The following is a 22,926-nucleotide window of genomic DNA, read 5'->3' as shown; positions in this document are numbered from 1 at the left end:
TAGTATGTGGTTAAATTCTAAATAAAGGCAGGGCGCAGAGGAGTTCAAGGGTACAGCACTTGTCTAGAACATACAAGGCCCTATATTCTATTTCCAGCACCATGAAAGAAAGAACAAAATATTGAGAAAGATGACAGATATCCTGGAAGTTTAAAGAGAGTGACTAGGGAATATGGTAGCAGGGAAAGTCTCTGTCATTGGTGAGTCTTTATCTGGGCTGTAGTTTCTGAATGAGATTGCATAGTTAAAAGGTGAAAGAATATTCTTGGTATAAGAAAGAATGTGAGTAAAAGTTTTAGGAAGGGAAATTATGATTTTAGTTTTAATCTTTATTTTATATTCGCTGAAGTTTTGGTAGATTTCATGAACACTATGGGAGTGAGCTATGACAAAACTTGGAGGAGGACAGAGCTGATTAGTGGGAAAACAAGTGGAAGAGCCCGAGCCAGGAGTGCAGCTTGGAAGGCTGAGGTGCAGCCAGCTAGTGCCTTCGGACACTGTTAAAGCTTTCCTCAGTGTGATGTTAAGCCACTGAAGGATTTTGAGTTGAAGGGTAATGATGTGTCTTGGATTTTGAAAAGCTTCTCTGCTGTTAAGAGAATAACTTGTAGTGGGGCTTGGGGTTGGGGTGGGGAGACCAGTGAGCAGGTCAGGACAGTAGCTGTGGCCAAAGGTGCTAGGGAGCTGGCCGGGAAGTAGTGGAGCTGAGATGAGAGGTCAAAGTAAGTAACCTCCTGAAGGTGGAGGCTGCAGAGCCCCCTGATGTTGGATGTGGTGTGCTACAGAACTCTGGGTGACTTCCAAGTGTTGGAGTGGCCGTTATGGAGATGCTAATGGCTGAGGAGGAGGCTGGAAGAGAGTTAGGAGTTTAATTTTGTATCTGTGGAGCGTAACACACCTGTTTGTCAGGTGTTTGAGGCACGGTGGGCATGGAGGAGGGGCCTGCAGGAATTTCTGTCAGAATTCTGCTTCTTTCTTCTAACCATTTTTCTGTATTTGCATTTATTTCAGACTTTTTTTTTTTTAAAGGCAGGGATGCCCTTTCTTTTTTCTTTTTTTTTTTTTTTTTAAGATTTATTTATTTTATATATGTGAGTACACTGTAGCTGTCTTCAGACACACCAGAAGAGGGCACCGGATCTCATTACAGATGGTTGTGAGCCACCATGTGGTTGCTGGGAATTGAACTCAGGACCTTTGGAAGAGCACTCAGCGCTCTTAACCTCTGAGCCATCTCTCCAGCCCCCTACTATTCGTCCATCCATGTATTTTTTTTCTTTTTCTTTATTTTTTCTTTTTTTCTTTTTTTTTTTTGGTTTTTCGAGACAGGGTTTCTCTGTGTAGCCCTGGCTGTCCTGGAACTCACTCTGTAGACCAGGCTGGCCTTGAACTCAGAAATCCGCCTGCCTCTGCCTCCCAAGTGCTGGGATTAAAGGCGTGCGCCACCACCGCCTGGCTATTTCAGACTTAATGTACTTTTTGTTGAAAGTTAAGAAGGGCAGACAGGAAGCTGTAAAACATGAAACTTATGTATAAAACTTAGTTATCGAATGGCTGTCAGGTGTAGTGAGGGAAGAGGAAAGACAGAATCTTCTAGGTGAGTTGACATTTTAAAGTATCTTCAAATAACAATTATCTGTGCTATTCTAGTCCCCGATCAAAATTTATGATTGAGCACAGGCTATAAACTTAATTGATGAAAATTTGTAGTGGGACATATTAAATTTTAACCTAATTTAAAACATGGCTGAGTGTTAAAATTTCATCTGCAAAATTTGTTTATTGTTTAATGTAAATTAGATGCAAAGCTCTTAGATGCTTTGCAAAAGGTACTTAAGAATTTTTGTTATTAATCATCCTTGATTTACTTATAATGTTTTAAATTTCATAACCATGCCACAAATCTGAATGACTTGTTTCTTTGCCTGCTCTAATTAAAGCTGCTACCTGTGAAGTTTTATAGTGGGGAAGTCTTGAGTTTGTTAAAAAAAAAAAAACATTGTAAGGTTACGTTAGCAAAATAATATTCATCTCTAAAAGCAAAATAATTGTATTTGCTTTTACTTGGGTATTTTGAATGCTTTTTTGTTGACTTGTTTGAAACTCTGAGTAACCTAGGTTTCACTGTGTGGCCCAGACGAGCTTGGAACTTGTTATGTTTTCCAAGCTGGCCTTGAACTCTGAATCCCCCTGTCTCGGCTGCCTCTTACTTGCTAAGGTTGCAGGCACATGGGCAATCACCATGTCCAGCTCTTTTTTTTTTTTTTTTAAAGATTTATTTATTTATTATATATGAATACGCTGTAGCTGTCTTCAGACACGCCAGAAGAGGGCATCAGATCTCATTACAGATGGTTGTGAGCCACCATGTGGTTGCTGGGATTTGAACTCAGGACCTCTGGAAGTGCAGTCAGTGCTCTTAACCACTGAGCCATCTCTCCAGCCCCATGTCCAGCTCTTGAGTGTTATTTTTCAATAAGAAATCCCATATCTGAAATATTTCAGCAGATTTAATTAAGATTTTGAAAGACCTCAGTAACAATTATGAAATGTGGTAAGGAAACATACAGAGCCCTAGCAGTCTTAGGTGAGGAACTAAAACCTCAGACTTAGATATGTTCTATGGGTAGTGCAAGAAGTGCTGACTTACACGTCAGTCTTGCATTCTGCTTCTCAGCAGTACTAATTTGTACAAACAAAATATTTGCTCTTTTTTTGGGCCACTTTCCATTTGGTAGTAGTTAACAATCAGTCTTCAGAAGAAATACTTGTAGTGTTTGTGTACAGATTTTAAGACTGTTAGTCTGAGAGTAATTTGCTTTTCTTGGGTGTCTGAGTCTCCTTGAGGGTTGATGGATATGTGGACCTGCTTCCCTGAAGCTGTATGTCTGCTCATGCATGCAGAATCCACTGTCTGTTAGAGCTGGTAGTCCTCTAAACTGGGAATCTTTAAGTGTAAAGGATATTGAATTCTCAAACTTGTCCTAAGTAGCTAAGTTGTGATGATTTTTCTTTAAAACTTGGCTCAGAGTATTTCTCCATGTTTGATATTGCTCATTTCTTAGAAGAGCAGAGGAGTCCATCCGGCCTGCGGAGCCTTCTCTCCTTCTGCACCCTTTGCTTTGCTTTCCTGTGTGGTTTCTGTAGTCCTTGTAAGCAGTTTTATAATTGGTGTCATGATATTATCACTTTTTTCTCTTTATTAGCTTAGGATTGACTCTGCTCCTGAATTTTGGAGAAAATGTCTGGGCAACAGATATACATGCACACATTGTAGTCTTTCCATTGACTTCTCAGAAGAGTCATTAGACTTTCCTCAGTGCTGTATTAAATAGAAGTTAAATCGAATCCTGTCCTGACCGTGTTTTAGTGTCAATGAATTTTATATATCCTGGGTGTATGTATTTGTTGATTATTTTTATCTCCATTGTTGATCACAATTATCTCCAATTCTGGAGCTTTCCTTTTTTACAAAATCACATTTATTTATGTCTGTGGACATACACGCCAGAGCATGATTTGCAGAAATCATCCACAGTGTGAATGAGTCCTGGGACCACACACAGGGTTTCAGACTTGGCCATAAGCACTGTGACCCACTGAGCTATCTTTCTGGCATTCATGCACCATGTGGTATTTCATTTTGTTTTTCAGTGGAACACAAGTTCTAAATTTTAGTTTAGTCCAATTTATTAGTCTTTTTTCATTATATTTTAAAAGGGTATTATTGCATTTCTGGTGAACAGCGTTGATAAAACAGTTTTAGACTGTCATCTATGTAAGTAGTTAACAGTGGGCGATTGATGTATAAGGAGTTAAGTAACGAGAGGGCCAGGGACCTGGGAAGAGGAGCAGCTAGTTGGTATTCAGTCAGTCCATGGACCTGACCATTTTGTGAGTGCTCACCATGTGCCTGGTACTGTTTTAGGCATCCTTTGAGTGAAACTGTAGACTTTTCACTGTAGTAACTGATATAATAATCTTCTTTTTTTGTGAGTCTAACTTTATTTTATTTGAAAAGATTTTAGATGTGAAGCAATAATCATAAAAGCTAACTTTATCATTAAGAGTCACAAAATTGAAGAAATTTTATATGTATAAAAAAAGAATGGATACCAAAATAGCTTTTAGTTGTTGAGGATGCAAAGACAATGTAAGATGTAGAAGATAAAAGTATTTAAAAGCTTGTTAAAGAACACAACAAACAAGAAAGAGAAACAAAAAGAGCTTAAATCCTACCACACATGAATGTAATTTTTGAGACTTCACTAACACTCACACAGCAGAACACTCATTTCTGAGGAGAGCCTCAGGGCTCCTTTGGAATTGGCTGTTAGGACTTTATCCTGCATGTGGGGTATGTGTGCAAAACAGCCTGAAGAGACTGAGGACATCTGCAGATGGGGAAACTTGTTTCGGTTAAACTGCACCTGTTGGCCCTAAATCCAGTTAGTAGGGGTCAGCTGCAACTCAGGGCTTCTCCTTGGCACAGGGAGTCGTTTGAAGCAGAAGGACACAGAGTCTAGTTTTTACTAACTGGATTATTTACAGATTTACTACATGATTTCTTTTTTCTTTTCTTTTTTTCCCCTCCCTCCCTCCCTCCCTCCCTCCCCCCCTCCCTCTCGCCCTCTCCCTCTCTCTCTCTCTCTCTCTCTCTCTCTCTCTCTCTCGTGGTTGGGAATCGATTCTAATCATGGTGATTAAAATAGCTATTTAGATGGACTCCTGAGAAATTTGAAAAGAACTGGAGTTCAGAGAAGAAGGAAGAACTGGGCATGGTGGCATACACTGTTAATCTCAGCACTCAGGAGGCAGAGGCTGGTGGATCTCTGTGAGTTTGAATCCAGCCTGGTTTATGGAGTTTCAGGACAGCTTGGGATATGTAAAGAGACCTTATCTTAAACTAAGAACAAAACAAAACCAAACAAACAAGAAGAGAGAAGAGGATGATGATGATGAGGATAGCCAAGTTGATTTCTTTTGGAAATAAATGTAGACTGCACGAATCAGGAACTGTTTAAATAACTTTCCTTTATGCTTAATGTGACTGTACATGGTTAACAAACATTTCTCATCTGAGGGACAGGATCTTTGAAATAACTCCAAGGAAATGAGACACTATTGGAGTAGCATAGATCAGCAAAGTTTTAGGTGTAGTCTAAATGCTGGTTCTGTGTGTGGAGTTTAGATAGGTTAGTGCTGAAAATGTTAAGGGGTCCATTTTAATTTTAGTTCCTTAATACTGGGCGAGGATCCCAAAACTTTGATTTTTCTTTCTAGCTTTATCACTGATTATGAATATGGCATAGAAGAATCATTATGTGTTTGTGGCTCATAGTCCCAAGCGATGATATAAATTTAAGAATATAGATGAAAATTTGATTAAAATTCTGATTATGTTATTTATTTATATTTTAATATATAGTTACTTTATACATTATATAAACTGTGAATTAAAGCTTTGCATGAGGCAAATCTATTTCAAGATTTATTACAAAAAGACCTTTTAAGTAGAACAAACTAAGGACTTGCTTCTTATGCTTTATTGTAAAGAGATGGCAGTGGAGACATTTGAATGAATAAAATAGATATGGATCTTCTGTCAGTCTACCACTGATACATGCAAGTACATATGCTGCATTTACAGCTGAGAGCAGTGCAAACAAGTGTAAGTGTCAGCTCACAACTACATAAAGCTGGCTGGTAACACTGCACGATTGGGATAGCTAGTAGTCCTGCTTGCTGCTTTCCAAGTGTGGTCCTGAGTTCTGTGTGTAAGTATCTGTAGCAAATGAGGCAGCGTGCTGGATTCCATGTGGGTGGGTTACCTGTGGTTATCACTCACTTTTCACCCGGTTTTTGTAAGTTACCTGAAACACACACTATCAGTTAATAACTGTTAGTTTCCTCAGTGAGGCTTCCTGTTGATAAGTCAGCGATAGTAGTTAGGGTTTGAGGAACCAAAATCTATGCTCTGATTTTTGACTCAGGATGACTGTGCCCCTGGCAATGCCCTCCTCGTTGTTCAAGGTCCTCTCTACTTATTTTTCCTGGCCTTGAAAACCTGTGTTAAAGCAGAGGTTTACTTGCTTTTGAGTTCCTTCTTTGCTGTAAAAACTACTTGTTTCTTCCTTGTTTGTTGTTGGGTTTTAAAGTTTGGAGATTGAGATGTGTTTAGGTTTTTTTCCCCCCTCTTTTATAGTCAGAAATCTTTGAGTCTTTAGCTTTTGATGATATCATGAATCTGTTTGTAGTTTAACTGGGTTTTTCCTTCTGTTGCAGGGGACTAGGGAGCTGAAGGAGAGCCAGCGTCTCCAGAATTGGTAAGTATTTTTACAAAGCTAGCGTAGTGTGTATGATTTTAGCTGGACTCAATCAAATATTAAGTGATTTTGTAAGTGATTTTTTTTTTTACCTCCTAAAAAAGCTTTCTTCTTCAAAACAAGTCTTTGTAGTTTGCACCAAAAGTGAATTTTTAGCTTCACAGAGCTGTATCTGAAATGCATTTATATTTCTGATAACTACACTAGACTTGCATGCTCCTGAATTTGATAACCCATTAAAACTTGAAGGCCCCGTTGGCAATAATTGAGTAGTTAGGCCTGAGAATTCAAAGTCAGGAAAGACAAATTCAGGTTAGGTTTCTGTTGTACCCTGCATTATTGTGCTGTTCCATGTGAGGCCTCCCTGTGTATTAGCTGGCTAGGTTACTGCAGCTCTCCAGCCTCCACCTTCAAGTTGGAGCCTCCTGATGTTTGTATTCTTATGCTTACCATTAGATTGCCTTCAAGTCGGAGATTAAGTTTTTAGTGTGTGTTGTTTTGTATAATTTTTAAAAGAAGAGAGAAGCAAACATGTTTTTTTATACTTTTAAATAACTTACAGCTTATTGTATTTACTCAGATTTTGGATGTCTTAATTCAAGGTCCTAGATTGCACTGGGTGATCTGGCACACTAAGCACTGGCAGTAACAACTTTATTTTGATTGCATGTGCTATGAAAAAAATTCAAGCTACAATTGTGTGATTTCCCAGTATAAGGCAGCTTTAAAAAATTCTATCACTCAAATAGTAATAAACTTAGTGGGTAGAATGGAACAAATTTTTGGTTTGAGGGTTTTTTTTTTTTAGAGACAGAGTCTCACTCTATGTAGCCTTAGCTGTCTTAGAGCTGGCTCCATAGATTCTAGGCTAGCCTTGAATACAGAGATCTGCATACTGAGTGCTGAGATTAAAGGCATGCACTACCACCATGCCCAGCAGTTTTGGTTTTGTGGTCCTTCTAGTATGTCTCTGAGTTTAGAGACTGGGTTTTAAACATAAAAGGGAGACTCTTGAACCAAAGAACTTTTTAGATTTTGCTACCATTTGGTTCTATTGCCTTTCTCTCATGGAACCTTGTAAAGAAATAAATCACTATTCTTTACCTTATGGTCTTACAGAATCATGGAATCTGTCCTGCTTGACAATTTCTTTGCCTACATTCCTGAGTGGTTGTTACTTATTCGGGTCCACATTGAATACTAATGTTTTAAAAAATGTAGGCTGTTCTGTTTTCTGTAATGAATATGTTTTGAGAAATTCTGATTCCACAGAAGCTAAGATTGGTCTGGGGTGGGAAACGGGTTCTGTGGTCAAATAACATGGGAAATGCTGCATTAAACAAAGTTAAACAGGTTTCTTTACTGCAGGACTTCTCAGAACCTTTAATATGCTAATGTGCATTGTGAATCTCCAAGATGGGGATATGATTTGCAGCATTCTTGAATCCTTCTAATGACAGGGAGCCCACTACCTCATAAGGTAACCCATTCCTTTTTTGTACAGCTCTAACCCTTAGTCCTTCTTTATACTTATCTGAACTCTATCTCCCATGGCTCTGCTTCTACTAAGTATGATACGGATTGGTTATGGTGGGACATGTTCCTGTGTCTCTCTTTCTTTGGTCTATATTTATCATAAGCTTCTGGCCAGGCTCGCCTGAACAGCCCTCCACCCCCAAATCATTCAGTGACCTTTCATTACACGTGGCAACCAGTTCTAAAGTCTCAGACACTGCATCACTGTGGTTTTGTGCACCACTTTCCAACCTTCATTTTGAATTTCTATAAACTCTAAATTTTACTTCAGTGTTCCCCTTGTTGGGTGAGGTTGGGGTTTTAATAGGCATGCTTCCTTTCCCTGCAGAAACATAGGGAATAGAAGAATGGGAGTGTGCAGGCAGCCTGTGTCCCAGAAGCTGAGTTTGACCTGTACTTTGGGATGAGCCTGATGTGGGAAGAGGTGCAGCCTCTAAGGAGAATGTTGTGGGAATTCCTGCCTTGACCCAGTGCTATGAGCTCTAGACGTTGTCTTTAGAAAAATAAATGACCTCTTCTCTTCCCAGTAAACTCAGACAAATGGAGATAATTTAACAGATTAAAAAACATCATTTACTAATAGTAAACAACAGTAACTATTCAGTCTAATAGTTTGGAAATACCCAGCTACTAGCTACAGTGGTTTTAGCAAACAGCCTGGTCAGAGTCCTAGAATAGGCAGCCTCTAAAGTCAGAGTTGTCAAGTTTTATGAGGGATGTTTTCTGTTGACTTGAGGAGTGTCACCAAAGAAAGAGCACTCTGAGATAAGTCAGAATATATTGAAAATTTACAGAATAATAAGGAAAGATTAGATTTCTTAATATTTTTTGATTCATGTTAATAATACTTAAAACGTTAACAAATGCTACTAAAAGGCCCTTTTAGTTTTAGCAAATTCATGGTAATCTTTAGCACTATTTGTTAATCATCAAGATATTATTCTATCTCACTGTATATTAAATATATTGTAAAAAATTGAATCCTGGTATTTCAATTTTGAGAGCAGGGCAAAATAAAAGGGATGTATAGATTTGTATCTGCTTTTTCCTGTTTAAAATAGTAAACTCAAAAATTGTCTGTGACACAGGGACGTTTGTATATGTAGGAAATGCATGGTGTAGAGAACACAATCTTTTTAGGGACAGTTTGGGAGCACATCATGTCATGAACTTATTAAAGTAACTCTTGGTTGATGTGTCAGATTTGGCTAGGAAAAGAAGTCTTGTCAATTTTTTTGCAAAGTATTTCTTAGCAGTAGAAAGGGTTTTTGAATTTCCCTGCAAGTCTTAGCAGAAGGCCCAGAGGTTATACAGCTTCATGCAGGAGTTGTAACAGCCCCATTAGAGAATTTGAGAAGTTTTTTAAATTTTATTTTTCATTTTTAAGTTATTTGTATTAGTTTGGGTGTATGAGTGTTTTGTGTGCATGTATATCTGTGCACCAGATGCATTCCTGCTGTATGAGGAAGGGATGAGCCTCCATGTGGGTGCTGGGAATCAACAGCCTCGGAGCCAAGTCTACAGTGTGAGAATTTAACAAGTTTTATTCAAAGTTAAAGCTTGAAGAAGTATGTCAATATCTCAAAACTTGATGGCTCACAAAAAAAAACAAAAAAACAAAAAAACAAAAAAACAAAAAAAACCAAAAAAAACCAAAAAAAACCAAACCAAAACCAAACCAAACCAAACCAAACCAAACCAAACCAAACCAAACCAAACCAAACCACCTTTTCTGAGACCTTCCCTTGATTCAACCCTCATAACAGTCCTGCCTCAGGTGACATGAACCCCGTTTCCCAGAGGATAATGAATGAATGTCTTTGTTTTGTTCTGGGGGAGGCAGTAAATGGTCCTTCTTCACCATCTAGCTGCCCTTTTTTGAGTGAGATCTGTTTATTGTTTTGTACGTGTGTTTGTGTGTGTTTTGAGATAGTGCCTCTTACAGTCCACTTTGGCCTTGAACTTACTGAGTAGCTAACGACAACCTTGAACTCCTGATCCTTGTGCCTTCACCTCACAAATGTTAAGATAGCATGTACCCTACTATCTGGCTGTTTTCTGCTTTGTTTTGCATTGTAGCTTGAGAGGCTATCTGGTTACCTGGGGCTTTAGTGTGTACTGCATTGAAGGCAGAAGGTTGGTATGTTGTGCTAGGCAGGATGCTCTCAGTGATGGAGGTATGCAGAGATGTTGGATAGAAAGTGTCTGTTATTATCTTGTGAATTTGTTTATAGTCACTGTTCAGTAACTAATTTGTTTTATATACACACACCTTATTAGAATTGGACAAATATAATAAATTACGTCTCATACCTTTGGGGGCTGATGAGATGGCTTAGCAGGTAAAGGCCCTTGCCACCATGACTAAGGACATGTTTGATCCCTAGAACCCACATGGTGCAAAGAAACAATATCTTCACATTGTCCTCTGAACTCCACACACACTCCATGTCATGTGTGCCCTTCCCAGTAAACAAATGTTATTTTAAAAATGTTAAAAAAGTAATACTGTGTTGTGAAGCTGTAGACTGTTTCTAAATAATGTTTGCATGATGCTGCATACACTAAGATCCCCATGTATTTTAAATGCTCCAATATGTGTGCCTTGTGTTTAAAAATTATATCTTCTATATTTTAACTATTATGTATAGAGCAATCTCTTAAAACAATTGTCCAGAAAGAGACCTTTCTGATGAAGGATTTCAAAATCACCTTCCAGTCCTTGCAAGTTTCTCTGACCAGTCATGATCTTTTTTAACCCTTTAGTCTTATATGAAATAAAATACGTCATTGGCAGTTAAATGCCTTTGTGTATCTCTAGTAAGAGGACAGCCACCGGATGGAGGGAGTAAAAGCTGTCAGCTCCTCAGTAGCTTGACTGGCAGGCTTGTTATGCGAGGCATGCTTTGACATTTAGAGTCTCCAGGTTAAAAACCTTGTTTTTACTCTTTAACTCTTTCTCACTACCTCCTCCCTTCCCCCTTCCCATTACCCTTCTTTCCTCTATTCTCTCCCCCCCCTTTTCTTTCTTTCTCGGAGACAGGATATCCTGTAGCCTAGGCTGGACTCAAAGTCACCATATAGCTCAGAGGCTGGCCTTGGCCTTCAGTCTCCACCTCTTGAGTGCTGGGATTGCAGAAGTGTGTCACCATACCCAGCTACTTTTTTCTGTTGAGGTTTTTTTGTTTTATTTTGTTTTTGTGGAGTTTTTTTTTCCTTTCATGTTATAAAAGTTCCTGATGTTTTATTTAATTCTCATTTATTTTTTTCTCAGTTGAAAGGAGATATGCATCATCTATGGTAACGTTTGAAAATACTGACACTCCCCAAAACAAGAAAGTTTAGTAGCTCTTTTGTCCTTTCGCCCATGAACGGCTTTTAGCAGATTATGAAGTGCCATCAGACCCACCCTAGGCAGTTTAGAGTTTATTATTATGCATCTTGATTATTACAGGTAAAACCTACCTTCTTAAACTATGTTTCTGTCATTAGTACAGATGGGTGCCTCAAAGTCAGTGGTCAGTCTGTCAATAAGATTGTTACTAGTATATTCATGTTCTTATTGTTTCATAAAAGAATTCTCATTCATGCATGTCAAGTACTTTGACTGAATTCACACTTTTTATTGATCATTCTTATGTCTTGTGAGAATTGGTTTTCTTACATTTTTGTTAATTAACATGTGAAAGCCCTGACTGTATGAACAGGGTTAACCTGCTGGGGTGGGTATTGTAAATTCTCCATGTCTGTGACCTGCTTGTTTCCAGAGTTAAGAGTTCAGCTGAGCTCTGCTGAGATGTGTCACCAACAGTGCAATAAACTAGGCCTTGCTGATTTTGAACATGCTGTTGTGGCAGGATTATCCTTCATATACAAAGAATTTTAGGAAATCTTTTTAGACACATTTTCTGATAGAACTTTGCAAAAATTAAGACCATGTTTTTAAAACTATAATATAAACTGAGTATGGTAGATTACATTTATAATCCCAGCACTCAGGAGGCCAAAGTAGGAGGGATTGTGAGTTCAAGACTAGGCTGAGCTCTATAGGAGGTTGCAAATGTACGTGACCATAGCAGTCTTGCTTTACATGAGTTACTAATGATTCTGGTATTCATTATAATTCCAAACAGTTTTTAGGCTAGTAAGTGGCTGAAATTCATGATATGTCTCCTTTTAAAAATTATTTCCCCTAAATATCCTGCCTGTATGAATTTTTATAATTACCAGTAAATCTTTGCCAGCTTCTAGAGATGTAACTTTGAAAGAATTTTGCACTTTGAGAATTCAATCTGTTTTAGGTTAGAATATTCTGATTTTACATAACATTGTATATAAACCCTATAGGAGAGATTGTCATTGATGTTTTAAGCCCAGAGAGATTAAGTAAATATAATGAAAACTAGAAATCCTAAGAATATGTTTTCTAGCTAACAATTCCATCAAGCTCTATGAGCTTAGTCTTACAAAGGCTTTGAGACACCCAGGCTGATGAGGACTGTCTGTGCCTAAGTGGTTGCTGGGCAGCCTGGTGGCTGTGAGTATTGTAGTCAGGTACTAGTTTTCCTTTCTCAGTGTCAAAAGGCAGTGCTAGCCACAGCTTTTATAGGTACAAGGAAGGAAATATATTTTTAATAAAGTTTAAATTTATTTAGACAAAAATGCCTTTGCTTTAATAAATAACACCAAATCATGGTCACATTTAAGAAAAAAAAATTCAAAGAAAAACTAGCCATTTCGTTAAGCTGCAGTAGTGCTGGTGTAGGACAGGAAAGTGAGACTGGGTGTCCCATTTACGGTCATAAATTCAGACTTTTGACATCTCCACATACAGTTACACATATGGTGTGTAAGCTAGAGTGCGATCAAATTAAAATGCACCCCCCACCCCCTCCCACCCCCCACGGTGGGAGACTGGGAACTCCCCAGTCCGTTCTGATTTTAAAGTGCTTGACATGCTTTGTACATTCTGGATGATGTCAGTCTCCCCTGCTAGTTCTCATCTGATGGAAGTGGTCCTTCTGCTCCCTGTCCTCAGTGCTGGGCACACAGTGCTGGGCACACAGTGGGTGTTCATGTGTTTCCTTGACTCTCTCTTTTGCTGTTGTATTCCCTTTTTTAGTTGTTTGAAGTGTTCTATAGAGGAGTGTCCAAAAAAAGAAAACCCAGAAAGTTTTGGTACTGAATTATTTTTAAAAAGTCCTTTGGGGATATTCTTTTTTTAATGTTACAAAATATAATATTTATAATTTAATTATTTTGACAAAAATTTTCTTTATTCCCAATACAATGATCCCAAACATTTTATGATCTCTACAGCTGCAGCAACAAGAGGAGCTTGTAATTTTAAACGGAGGCTGAAGACACTGTAGAATTAGCAGACATAAGAAAGCGAGGAGAAGGCAGAGGATGGAGTTGCAGACTCTACAGGAAGCTCTTAAAGTGGAAATTCAGGTTCACCAGGTATGTTTTGTGGTCGGCTACTGATGCATACTGTATTACTAACGAGACAGGCCCAGATCATTCTAAGACTTACTCAATGACCATGGCATTTGCCCACTCACTGCTCCACAGTTGTGCTCAGTACTGCCTTTAAGAACTTGAATAGGATAGTCCTGACATCTTTTCTAGAAAAAGAGGACTGGAAATATTTTTTTCATATCCTAAAGGTATTCGAAAAAGAAAAAATTAAAGAATTATTTTTTGCTATATTTCTGGCCAGTTTGAAGGCCTTCTGTACACAGCATACCTTCTTTGCATGTTCTGTTTTTTTATTTACTTTTGCTCTTTTGACAGAGCCTCAGATTGGCCCCGAACTCCCCACGTAAACTACATTGACTTTGAATGTGTATTGGTCCTCATGCCTCTGCTTCCCCAGTGCTGCCTTTCCTCACTTCACTGTGGTAAGAATGGGATGTATACTTACTACACATGCCAACACCTGTGCTCATCCCGGACTCATCTCTGTGACTCCCTGCTCTCTTTTTTATTTATTTATTTGATGATTTCAACCTTTGGTAAAGAAAATCTGGTTGCTGTCGTCAGTATTTAAAATGTTCTAATCCTTACATTTTACCTCAGATAAAAATAAACAAACCTTTGAAGTATATGATTATAAAATGTATATATACATTTACACAATTGTTTCTAAAGTACAATAACATACTAAAACACTTAAAATATTCTGATTTGTATATGCTAATATGGAAATATATAAAAATAAACATATAATTATACTCAAGACAGAAAACTACTCATAAATAGCTAAATCGTTAACATTTACTACATAAACAGACTACCACTGTTTGTTTCATTTTCATGATATCAGCTGGGCATTAGATTTAAAGCACATAAATAAACATACTTGTATATAATCCTTGGAATTCAAAGTAATAAATGATGAGTTGGGTACTTTTGACCATGTAACATATCGTATAATATGAGGATGGAGTGGATGCAGGAAGGAGCCAGTCTCTGTGTCATAGTTTGGTTTGAACCCAGAGCTTCATACATGTCAGTGAGTGCTCTACTACTGAGCTGCATTTCCAGTTAGAATATACTGTAGTCTTAGGGTCTCACCTCAAATGATCTTTAGTCTTCCTGTTGCAGCTTTCTAAGTTCTGGGTTTTATAACTTCGAGCTACCACATATTCATTACTTGTTAAAAGTGTTTTTAGGTATAGTAATTTCTCTTTTTTTTCTTGTTTGAGCTAGTACAATATTGATTTCTGAACACATGTGCACACGCACACACATGCACACACACTTGGACTTCTGATAATTGCTGGGTTTGCCTCAGAATTAGTGTGGATTAGGACCTACAGGAAAGCTTCAAAGTTGTGCTGTGTGTGTGTGTGTGTGTGTGTTTTGTTGTTGTTGTTTCCCACATGGAACTCTTTGTTTGAAAGTCCCTGCTGCTGCTTTGGACCGGGTGGATCCTGTGTTCAGTAGAATGTGTATGGCATGCATGTGCACTGCATGTGTGCCTGGTGTCTGGGAGGCCAGAGAGGGATATCAGGTTCCCTGGACCTGGAGTACTGAGGGTTATATTTAGGGGTGCTGGGAATTGAACCTGGGTCCTCTCAGAAAGCAGCCAGGTTTTTGAACCACTGAACCATCTCACCAGTCCCTGGGTGAAAATATTTTAACATAGAGGAATATTGAATCCAGCTCAGGACAGTGACATGTAACACAACTTAAATTCATAATTGTTTAAACCTGGTGTCTCCAGTAGATTTTGGGAATATAGTATCAATTTGAAATCTATGTGAATCAAAGTTAATTGTATGGTGGTATATGTGCTTTCTATAGTTTTTTTTCCTCTTAAGAAAATACGGGCCGGGCGGTGGTGGCGCACGCCTTTAATCCCAGCACTTGGGAGGCAGAGGCAGGCGGATTTCTGAGTTCGAGGCCAGCCTGGTCTACAGAGTGAGTTCCAGGACAGCCAGAACTACACAGAGAAACCCTGTCTCGAAAAACAAAACAAAAAAACAAAAAAAAAAAAAAGAAAATACGGAATGCGGTTTATATTCTTTTGGTTCCTCATAAGCTACATGCCCCAAATAAATATTTATTGAACAAATTTTCTGTAGTTGAACTTTAAAAATATTATCTTATTTCATAATTTGGAAGATAAATGAATGATTATTAAAAATGTAGGCTTTGCTATGATGTTTTAAAGTCCAATTACCATTTATGATTAGAGTCAGCAAGGTGACTTAGTGGGTAAAGGGTAAATGTGCTTACTGCCAAGGTTTGCAGTATGAGTTTGATTCCTAGAATCTACAGATAAAAGCAGAACTGAGTCCTGAAAATTATTTCTGACCTCCACATGTGTGTTGTGTGTGCAGTCTTCCCCCCCACTCACTATAAATAAAAATAATAAAATAATAAACTATACTTGTTGGTTCAAGGGTATATATTCTAGGTATTTTAAACATTCTAAATATTAGCTGTCAGTCTGTTTCTCTATATATTTAGCCATTTAAGTATAAAGTTATAGCCTTTTAAATTGAATATTTAGTTAAGTATTTTTTATTTTATGTATGCATGTATGTGCACATGAATATGTGTAACATGTACTGTGTGCATGCAGTGCTCTACTAGATCTTCAGACAGTGTTAGATCCATGAAACTGAGTTACAGGCAGTTGTAAGCCACCTGATGTGGGAGGTAGGACTCAAACCTGGGTCCTCTGCAAGAGTAACAAATAATCTTAACTGTTGAGCCATCTCTTCAGCCCCCAAATTATAGTCTTAGATTCATCTTTAATTACTGTACTTTATTTATACAATTTGCATGCTGACTAATACATTTTAAACTATTTATTATGGTGTGTGTGTGCATATATGATGGTTGCTTGAGGGCATACATGCCATGGTGCATGTGTGGAGGACAGAAGACAACTTTGTAGAGTTTTATGAGTTCCAAGCTTGCTCTGTGTGTGTGTGTGTGTGTGTGTGTGTGTGTGTGTGTGTGTGTGTGTGCGCGCGCCCGCGCATGTCCCTACACTGGGCAAGGGTAGACACTGGATATCTTTCTCTATCACTGTATGACTTATTTTTTGAGACAGAGTCTCTGACAGAACCTCAGGCTCACTTGATATCTAGACTGGTTGAGTGCTGAGATCCGAGGGTCCTCCTAATTTTATGTCTCAGCTCTAGAGTTACAGGTGTGTCACAACACACCAAGCCTCTTCATGAGTGTCAGGGATCCAGACTCAGGAGTTAGGCAGCACTGTATTGACTGAGTCATCTCCTTAGTCCCTTATTTTCCTAGTTTTTGGGGAAAAAAGTAGTGGTAAATCCAAGTGAGTCTGAAAACTGGTGTTGTTGTGATTGGCTGTTGGGTGATGATGTGTGTAATTCCTGAACATGAGACACTCAGGAAGACCAGAGATGATGCCAAAGCATGGGTCCTGGATACTGGATGGAACCACGGCAAGAGTAAACTTTGAACTAAATGTTAAAACAAAAGCTATCTTTTGATGCATTTCTAGTTTGGGAATTAAATTAGTTAAAAGTCAAGCTTTTAAGGTTAAAAAAATATGTTAAGAAGTTGCCTAGTGTTGCTGTTTGGAGTTTGGTTCTTTATGTTTCTGCATGTGTGGGCAGATGCACCAATATGTATATAGTTTATGGTCAATAAATACTTAAGTTATAATGGCCATTTCTGGGGGGGTATACCTCCATTTGGTTGATTTTGTGTGTACCTTTGTGTGTGTGTGGTGTGTGTGTGTGTATGTGTGAGAGAAAGAGAGAGAGAGAGAGAGAGAGAGAGAGAGAGAGAGAGAGAGAGAGAATGTATTAACTCCATATGGAATGAGATTAGTATAAAGCAAACAGAAGTTAACAAACTTTTTCTGTAAAGGGCCAGATGGTAAATATATTAGACTGTAGGTCGTTTATACTCTGTGCTGCTGCTCTGCTGTGTTACTGAGCAGGCAGACCAGCCACAGACAGTGTATAAACAAATGGGAATGGCTCAATTTCATAAGACTTTATTTAGGAAACAGGTGGTGATCTGGATTTGGTGACAGGGCTGTTGTTTTCTTATCTTTGACAGAATATAGATTATGAAAAATGGCAGCAGTCATTCAGTGGAAAGTAACTTGGATAACTCAATTCCAGTTTAAAGTCACTTGGGAAATGGATGGTCTAGTGAGCTCCTCATCTTGTCTTGTTTGTATGAGATGTAGTTTAACTGGTTATACATAGAAAAACATTTATTTCCTGCAGACATGGATCTTACCAGCCAGTTTTTAAATTCTAGAGTCATGAACTATATCATCACTCAGAGGTTAAGAACACTTACTGCTTTTGCAAAGGACCCAGGTTTGATTCCTACATGGTTTAAGCATCCACATGGAGGTTCATAGCCGTCTGTGACAACAGTTCTAGCGGATCTGTCACCCACCTCTGACATCTGAGAGTGACAGGCATGCACATGGTGCAAACTTTGAAGTATAATACCAAGCACATACAAACATGTAGGCAAAAAACTTATATACATTAAATAAATAGCAATTGAAAGAAATCCAGTGACATGGAAGAAAACCTCTTTTAACCCCTAAAACAACTTTGCAGATAATAGTCAGTTCTGTGGTAACCAAATCAAAAAGGACAGGCAGGCTATTGTTTATTTTTTGAGTATTACTACACTTACTCATTTCACATGTATGAGAGTTTGTGTGTCCCAGCACACCTGTAGCCGTCAGAGGACAGCTCTGTGGAGTTGGCTCTCTGTTCCCATGAGTTGTTTTCTAGGGACAGAGCTAAGGTTGTGAGTTGAGGTTGGAAATAATCTTTACCCACTCAGCTATCTTGCCAGCCCAAATAAGCTCTTAAGATAAGTGTGGCTAGATTTGTAAGGATGTAGATGATGCTTTACTGCACAGATCTAGATGAGGTTACTGAAGGGCTAGTCTTCTCAACCATGAAGCATAATTTCAGGATGCACACTTTATGCATTTGACAACCTCAGCTATCCAGAATGTATTTTAGTACCAGGAAGAAAGACTTTTGTCCAGTTAGAATAAATGTCATATTGTTCACTAAGCAATTCTTGGGCTAGTACAACCTGTTCACTTGTTTTAAAATTGGGCCAGTGTGTATCTCAGCAGATCTGATGCAGCAAAGTTAGGTTGGGGTTCATTGCTTTTAAAGAGAGTCACATTAACAGCAGGGCCTGTTAGCTGACTGCTTGACAACTAAAATTAAAGAGTTGGCAAGATGGCTAAGTGGATAGAGGCCCTGCCAGCCACCAAGCTCTAAGACCTGATTTTAATTCCCAGGACCCATATGATGGAAAGAGAACCAGCATTTGAAAGTGGTCTTCTGACTTCCACATATGCACCATAGCACATGTATACATAAACTACAAACAAACAAAAACGTAATAAACAACTAAACTAAAAATGAGGACTCATTACAACAGTGGTTTGGGGCCTTTAGCAAGTCATATGGTTCATTGTTTGTATATTAAGCCATATGATCACACTTCAAATTATAAGAGCTTGGCTTTTACTTAATAAAATAGATGAGTTTGTTATGTATTTTAGATTTTATTTTATAACAATATTTTAAAAGTGCCTTGTCACCCAAAGAATATGACAACTATTTCTATTATAATATGAAAAATTCACTTGGAGAAAAGCTAATCCTAGGTATCATCACTCTTCCCATTTTTTTATCTTTCAAATTCCTCTTTTACTCTTGGAATTTTGTTGTTGTTGTTGTTGTTGTTGTTGTTGTTGGGTTAGGTCAGATGACATTTATTTATTTGTTTGCTTGATGTATACTAGTGTTTTGTCTGCATGTATGTCTATACATGTTTTGTCTCTGATGCCTGCAGAGTCCATAAGATGAGCTAATCAAACAAAGTGACTGTACAAGAGGCTCCTTCTGTAAGATCCAAACCAATAGGCCTGCCAAACTTGTACTTTACTGTTTTCAAACAGCCCTGTTTTATATGGGTACAGCTTCTTTCCAGACCTTGTCTGGTGTTTTGAGACAGGGTCTCACTATGTATATAGCTCTGGCTGTCCTAGAACTCATTATGTAGATCCCAAACACACAAAGATCTGTCTGCCTCCTGTATGCTGGGATTAAAGGCTTGTACCACTATGCCTGGTCTACATCCTGCTTATTTAAACTTTAGAAGTCACTGTCCTCCTCCACATTGACAAAGCAGATACTTTTTCCTTTAAAATATAAAGAGATAATTGATTCTTCTTTTACAAAGAGTGCTTCATTAGCCTTTTATAGACATCACCAAAATTTTTGGTATATTTTTTGGTGGGGGGGGGGTGAGAGAGCGAGCTTGTGTGTGTGTGTGTACATACATAAACTTAAGTTGCCATAGGAGTTACTATGTGATACTGACAGTTCTTTTTCCTCTCTTTATTACCAGAAACTGGTTGCTCAAATGAAGCAGGATCCACAGGTAAAAAAAAATCCTGTTATGAACTTAATTTTTAAATGTAAAACAATTGAAGATGACAGTAAACTGTTATTGACAATAAACAATAAAATGCAGGTGTTAGTTAAATGAAAAACACACTTTGATCCCAAACAGCGTGTATGTTGATATTCATGTTTTATGAGTTTAAAGAAAGTCCAGTTGTAGAGTAAGATTGCTGCTGCTTCAACCTTGTTACTATTGTTTTACTTTCTTGTTACTTTTTGTGAGTATCTGTAAAAACAAACCAAACAAAAAAACAAGAAGTGAGGTTTAACAGGCTTTATATAGCCTGAATATCTTTCTTTAGAAAAGTACTTTTGAGACACTAGGCTGGCTTCAAACTCTCCTCCCTGCTTGACCTCCCAAACACTGAGATTATAGCCTTGCCTCCATACCTGGTATAGATTTAATTCACACCATCAGAATTAGAGTTTACCAGGCCTTTAAAGTTTCAAACTTACCGAAGTCCCTCTAAATCATTTTTAATTGTGTGCAGTTTATTTGTAAGACACCTGAGTACTGGATTTACAGCATTCACAGTAAAAATTTTAGAATAATTATTTAAAAATGTTTGAAATTTGTATTTTATTTTGTATTTTGTTTTGGGACAAGGTCTCATGTTCCAGAATAGCTGTGAATTTCATATGTAGCCAGAAATGGCCTTTGTTTTCTAACCCTTCTCCCTCCAACTCTCAATGCTGAGGTTATATGGACGTGCCATCATACCTGGCTTTGAAAGTTTTAATCTTTTAAAAGAACCCGTAAAGAGGGTTTCAGACATATCTTATACAATAATCTATAAACTGTTAAATTTACTTTTATAGGAGTTTTGACTTGGACATTTTATTCTTTTATAAAGAAATCTTCCCCCAAAGTTACCTTGCCCTCCAGTATTTATTTTTCAGTAGTGACTTCTTGGCACCCATTAACAGTGGGATATATGCCTCTCTGTAAAGTAAAATAAATCCCTGAAGAGTAGTACTCTGAGGCAGATTGATTTTTTTGAAGTAGGAAATAATTATTTATCTTGAGAAATTAAGGACCTGGTGGTCTTGTAGTTGCATTTTAATACAATTCATTAACTCTGAGAACTGGTAATTGTGACTTTCATTTATTCCTATTTGACAATCTGCCTCCCATGAGAAATATCCCTGATTTAATTTTTATTTTCTTTTTAGTGTATTCACAATTTAAATTGAATTTAGGGGACCAAGTAGCATCAGATTGCTAGGTCCTTTATATTTAATGTGGTGATCTATATTGTTAGGAACTGAAGTGTTCTCAGTTCTATTAGTTCATGATCATAGAACAGCAAATTCTTAACCTGGAAAGTCTGAGGGCAGTCAGTAACTTACTGGAGAACAGTTTAAGTAACCTCAGAGAAGCCTAATGTTCAGTACATCTGAAAATCCCAAATGAGGTAAGTTGAGTACAGGAGAGAATATGTGCCCCAGCCCTGACAGATCAGGCAGGGAAATGAAGGGGCTGTTTATGAAACAAGTAAATAAGTCTCTCACTAGAGTGACATTCAGGCTTTCTGCTATGTTAAACATTTGAAAACTTTAGTATTCTCCCCTGCCCCCTAGAAAAGGCAAACGTGCTCAGTGTATTTCATCTAAAATAGTACTTGTTTCAGTTCCTAGAATTTCAGCATGTTGATTTGAATGACGTGCTGTTCAGGCAGTTACAGTGCTGACAGCTTCCCAAATCTAGGCTAAAATAACAAATGTACTTTTCTAAATAAGAGAGAGGACAAGTAGAGAAAAGCCTCTTATCTTTGTTGATAATGCCGCTAAGCAGCGGGGTATGCATACTTTAACCTCCATTTTCCTGTTTTTGTCTGATTAGTGGAGCTTTAGACCGTCTGTCGACTGATACTTTCTATAAAGAATAACAGTATCTTAGGAGAAAGGTAGTAATAGAGTTCGAGGTCAGGAAGTGTAAAACTTCCTGTAACTCAACACGGTTATGAGGAAACTGCCCCTTTTGTATTAGGGGTTGATGTTATGCTTATAATTTAATGCATGGAAAATTGGATAGCTAAAGCTTGCTTCGTCACTTGTAATGCAGTACACAAGTCTTCCCGATACTATTATGTTAACAAATGAATATCTTTCTCACAGATATTTTTTCTTTCCAATCAGAATGCTGACTTAAAGAAACAGCTTCATGAACTCCAAGCCAAAATCACAGCTTTGAGTGAGAAACAGGTAGGGGAAGGCGGGGACATATTTTTAACATTGTGTTCTAAAGATATGTGTGCTTGAGGTGTCTAAGGGGGCTGCTGGTTTGTTTTTTTTGGTGTTTTTTTTTTCATGTGTGAAAATAAGTGTGGGCAGCCAGATTCAGTCTAATTTTGCTTGAGCTGTTTATCTATTTTTATTTTTGCTTGAAATCAGTCTCTAGAGTATCCCTTGAGTATATGCTACTGGCAGATACCTAAAAGCAATGTGGCAGGCTGCTCTTAACTGTGTTAATTAAACTGCAGTTTACCCATAGGTGAAGGGACAGAGAAAGTTAGTGGGAGTGTGTGATATGGAGTCCTGCAGAGGCAGTGTCTTCTTACCTGTTGTGAAGGTTTGAGCTGACATTTAACTTATGGTTTGCTGTCTATGTAAGTCTCCTGTTCTCAGTGTTGTCAGATTTTTATGCTAATCTTCATCAGATGCTGACCTACTATTTGAAAACTCTTTGACGAGAATTCCTAGACTTTATGTAGGGCAAGAGAGGAGCATCTTATATTTTGTATAAAGAAAGTGCTGCTGGTACTTTTTGTAGAGTGGCTTCCACTTTACCAACTGAGGCAGTTCCTGCCACCAGGTGGAGTGTGACAGTTGACAGTGCTGTGAGTTCTGCCTGTGGTAATCTGAGGAGCATCCCCTGTCTTCTTCCCTCACTCCTCCCCCTCCAGTATAAAGAGCAGTTTCTGTCTTGGAGTAAGGAGCAGATACCAGTGAATTAGTTGTGTGCTACTGAAACCTTACTGAAGAGTTGATAAAACGGCGGTTTTCAGTAACTTTGAGTTTTATGTTGTTGTCTAAACAATAGCAACATTTTTTTTCCCTGCAGATTTTTGTGTTTTTCATTTTACTGACGAGAGAAA

The 22,926-nt window shown here is 38.0% G+C and overlaps 1 protein-coding gene across 8 annotated transcripts in view; it reads left to right on the top strand.

Annotated features, from left to right (window-relative positions):
* Phf21a (PHD finger protein 21A) overlaps window positions 1-22,926 on the top strand; it is a 176,476-nt gene that overhangs the window by 23,591 nt on the left and 129,959 nt on the right. For 6 of the 8 annotated variants that reach the window (XM_028778618.1, XM_028778614.1, XM_028778619.1 and 3 more), the window contains exons 2-6: window positions 6,286-6,326; window positions 7,695-7,806; window positions 13,182-13,325; window positions 19,773-19,805; window positions 21,968-22,033. In XM_028778618.1, the coding sequence (XP_028634451.1) occupies window positions 13,272-13,325; window positions 19,773-19,805; window positions 21,968-22,033 (153 nt within the window). In that variant the 5' untranslated portion in view covers window positions 6,286-6,326; window positions 7,695-7,806; window positions 13,182-13,271. The remainder of the gene's footprint in view (window positions 1-6,285; window positions 6,327-7,694; window positions 7,807-13,181; window positions 13,326-19,772; window positions 19,806-21,967; window positions 22,034-22,926) is intronic. The other 2 variants (XM_028778615.1, XM_028778616.1) reach the window with 1 other exon arrangement.

This window comes from Grammomys surdaster, unplaced genomic scaffold (genome assembly GCF_004785775.1).
Source record: "Grammomys surdaster isolate TR1022 unplaced genomic scaffold, NIH_TR_1.0 338, whole genome shotgun sequence".
Taxonomy (NCBI): domain Eukaryota; kingdom Metazoa; phylum Chordata; class Mammalia; order Rodentia; family Muridae; genus Grammomys; species Grammomys surdaster.
The sequence above is the reverse complement of the archived record's forward strand: the minus strand, read 5'-3'. Positions and strand labels throughout refer to the sequence as shown.